Source organism: Microtus ochrogaster, chromosome 6 (genome assembly GCF_000317375.1).
Source record: "Microtus ochrogaster isolate Prairie Vole_2 chromosome 6, MicOch1.0, whole genome shotgun sequence".
In the NCBI taxonomy this organism is placed as follows: domain Eukaryota; kingdom Metazoa; phylum Chordata; class Mammalia; order Rodentia; family Cricetidae; genus Microtus; species Microtus ochrogaster.
This window is the reverse complement of record NC_022013.1, coordinates 25,834,534-25,837,402: the sequence shown is the minus strand read 5'-3', so window position 1 is coordinate 25,837,402 and position 2,869 is coordinate 25,834,534. Positions and strand designations below refer to the sequence as shown.

At 48.4% G+C, this 2,869-nt stretch overlaps 1 protein-coding gene across 1 annotated transcript in view; it reads left to right on the top strand.

Moving 5' to 3' along the window:
- Rnpep (arginyl aminopeptidase) overlaps positions 1-2,869 on the top strand; it is a 21,181-nt gene that overhangs the window by 8,432 nt on the left and 9,880 nt on the right. The window contains exons 4-5 of the mRNA XM_005348395.2: positions 1,451-1,567; positions 2,178-2,413. Coding sequence (XP_005348452.1) covers positions 1,451-1,567; positions 2,178-2,413 — 353 coding nt within the window. The remainder of the gene's footprint in view (positions 1-1,450; positions 1,568-2,177; positions 2,414-2,869) is intronic.

Here is a 2,869-nt window from a genome sequence, read left to right as displayed (position 1 = left end):
GGAACTTTCTCTGTAGACCAGGCTGACCTCAAACTCACAGAGATCTGCCTGCCTCTGCCTCCTGAGTGCTGGGATTAAAGGCCTGTACCACCACTGCCTGGCAACATCTACATTTATTTGTATATGTGTGTGTGTGTGTGTGTATGTATGTGTGTGTGTGCATGTGTGTATGCATGTATGTGTGCATGTGTGTGCATGTGTGTGTGTGCATGCATGAGCACGGTGATGCCCATGTGGAGATCAGAGGATAACTTGCTGGAGCCACTTTTCTCTTTCCACTGTGTGGGTCTCAGAACTCAGGGCATCAGGCTTGACAGCGGGCGCTTTTAACCCCCGAGCCATCTCTCTGACCTTGTTCTAGACCCTTTAAAGGTCAGTAAATCATAGTGCCCTCTGAGGAGTGAAGCCCATTCTAGCTTTATTATGAAGTAAAGGCACAATACCATTTGGCACCTAGAAAAACTGGCATCTTTTCCTTAGTATTGATAGGTTTCTCAGAAGAGAGTTTTTTTGTTTTTTGTTTTTAGATTTATTTATTTTTTTTTTAGTATGTACTGGTGTTTTGCCTGTATATACTCTATGTTAGGGTATCAGATCCCTTGGAAATGGAGCTACAGGCAGTTGTGAGCTGCCATGTGGGTATTGGGAATTGAACCCAGGACCTCTGGAAGAGCAGTCAGTGCTCTTACTCCCTGAGCCATCTCTCCAGCCCCTTAGAAGACAAATTTTAATTCCAGGTATTCCATTATCAGATTTTTGTTTTGTTTCTTTGTCTGTGTGTGTGTGTGTGTGTGTGTGTGTGTGTGAGAGAGAGAGAGAGAGAGAGATAGGTCTCATTGTGTGTAGCCCTGTCTGTCTGGCTTCCTTGGAACTCTCCATGTAGACCATGTTAGCCTGGAATTCACAGAGGTCCACCTCCGTCTGTCTCCCAAGTGCTGGGATTGAAGGGGTGCATCACCACCGCACCCAGCTATTATCAGAATTCTTTCATCTGTCCTATAAATAGGAAGAAGGAAGTGTGTCACATTATGAAGGCCTCTTATATTCTGTGTTTTATAGTTGCTACTGCTTTAATTTGTTTTGAAATTTGTCTCACTCTATAGCTCTAGCTGTCTTGGAACTCTCAGCAATCCTCCTGCCTCAGCCTCTTCAGTGCTGAGTTTTGGGCCCGAGTCATATGTTCTGTTTTATTTCATCTTCACTCCTGCAGCACTGAGTTCAGTGTGGAAGCCATGGATTTCATGTCTTGTCTGGAGGAACTGACTGGCACCTCCTCAAGGCGAGCTTAGATTCTCATACCTGGCTGTGATGAGCAGCCTTTGGGGCTAAGTGACTGGCCACGTGGCCACATCGCATTGGCTCAGATATGGGACCAAGGATGGTGTTCTGCAGGTGGCTCATGTAGCTGCAGCAGCATTTTCTAAGCATTCTTCTGCCTTTTTTTGCTTAGGAGCCGGGTGTGGGCAGAGCCCTGCCTAATTGAAGCTGCCAAGGAAGAGTACAATGGGGTGATTGAAGAATTTCTGGCAACGGGAGAGAAGCTTTTCGGACCCTATGTTTGGGGAAGGTGTGGTATCAACTAAATGATGTGTTTGTGAAACTGAGTTTCCACCTTTTTGGGGCTGCTTCCCTTCCGTCTGTCTCCTAGAACAAAGCTTCCCTGTCCCAGAACCCTGGACGGGAGGAAGCGAAGAGGAAAGGATGAACCAGGCTCTGAGTGGCTGCTAACGGGATATGGGAGGAATAGTTTTTGAAGTGCTGCCAAGCTAGAGGTGGGGAGAATGGAGAAACCCAGGGCCTTTGTGAGCATAGCTTTCCTCTTTGTGGGGGGTTACTTCATCTACTTCGAGCTGCAGGCTTGAAGATGCAGGCTGGTCTTCATGACCCCAAGTTGGCCTCCAGTGAGGTAAGTATGATGGAGGTGAGGGCATGCTCACTGCGGAGGAGAGGGAAGCAGGGCTTGGCTGCCTTTAAGAGAACAAACACAAAGGCAGGGGAGCTTCCTGGGTCCTTCCCCAGGGAACCAGGGGAGCTTCCTGGGGAAGGGCTTCATTTTCAGCCCTGGACCTGAGTTATTCTGTCGCTTTAGTGGCTGCAGCCCTGGCTCTGAAGAAGAAAGGGATATGAGGTCTTCTCTGAGGAGTCAGGGCCTCCTGTGACCTCCGGTTTCTTGGCAGGTACGATTTGCTTTTCATGCCGCCATCCTTTCCATTTGGAGGAATGGAGAATCCTTGTCTGACTTTTGTCACCCCCTGCCTACTGGCAGGGGACCGCTCCTTAGCTGATGTCATCATCCATGAGATCTCCCACAGCTGGTTTGGGAACCTGGTCACCAATGCCAACTGGGGGGAGTTCTGGCTCAACGAAGGCTTCACCATGTATGCCCAGAGGAGGATCTCTACCATCCTGTTTGGTAAGGCGCTCTCCTTCTAAAGCACCTGGCCCATTCCTAGTGCCATCTGCTCCTGCAGTTTCACGGTGTAGGTGGGCATTGAAGGCAGGAGGAACGTAGGCACAAATCTCAGGTGAAGGACCTTCAAGCCATCTGCCCCTGCAGTTTCACGGTGTAGGTGGGCATTGAAGGCAGGAGGAACGTAGGCACAAATCTCAGGTGAAGGACCTTCAAGGGCTAAATCTACTTGGAACTTTTTTGTTTTTTAATTAGTTAATTTATGTATATGCATGATCATATGATATATGAGTACACCTTTATGCCAAAAGAGGGCACCAGAGCTGGGCCCTCTTCAGTCCCAGCACTTGGGAGGCAGAGGTAGGAGGATCTTTATGAGTTCGAGGCCAGCCTGGTCTACAAGAGCTAGTTCAAGGGCAACTAGGCTGTTACACAGAGAAACTCTGTCTTAAAAAACTT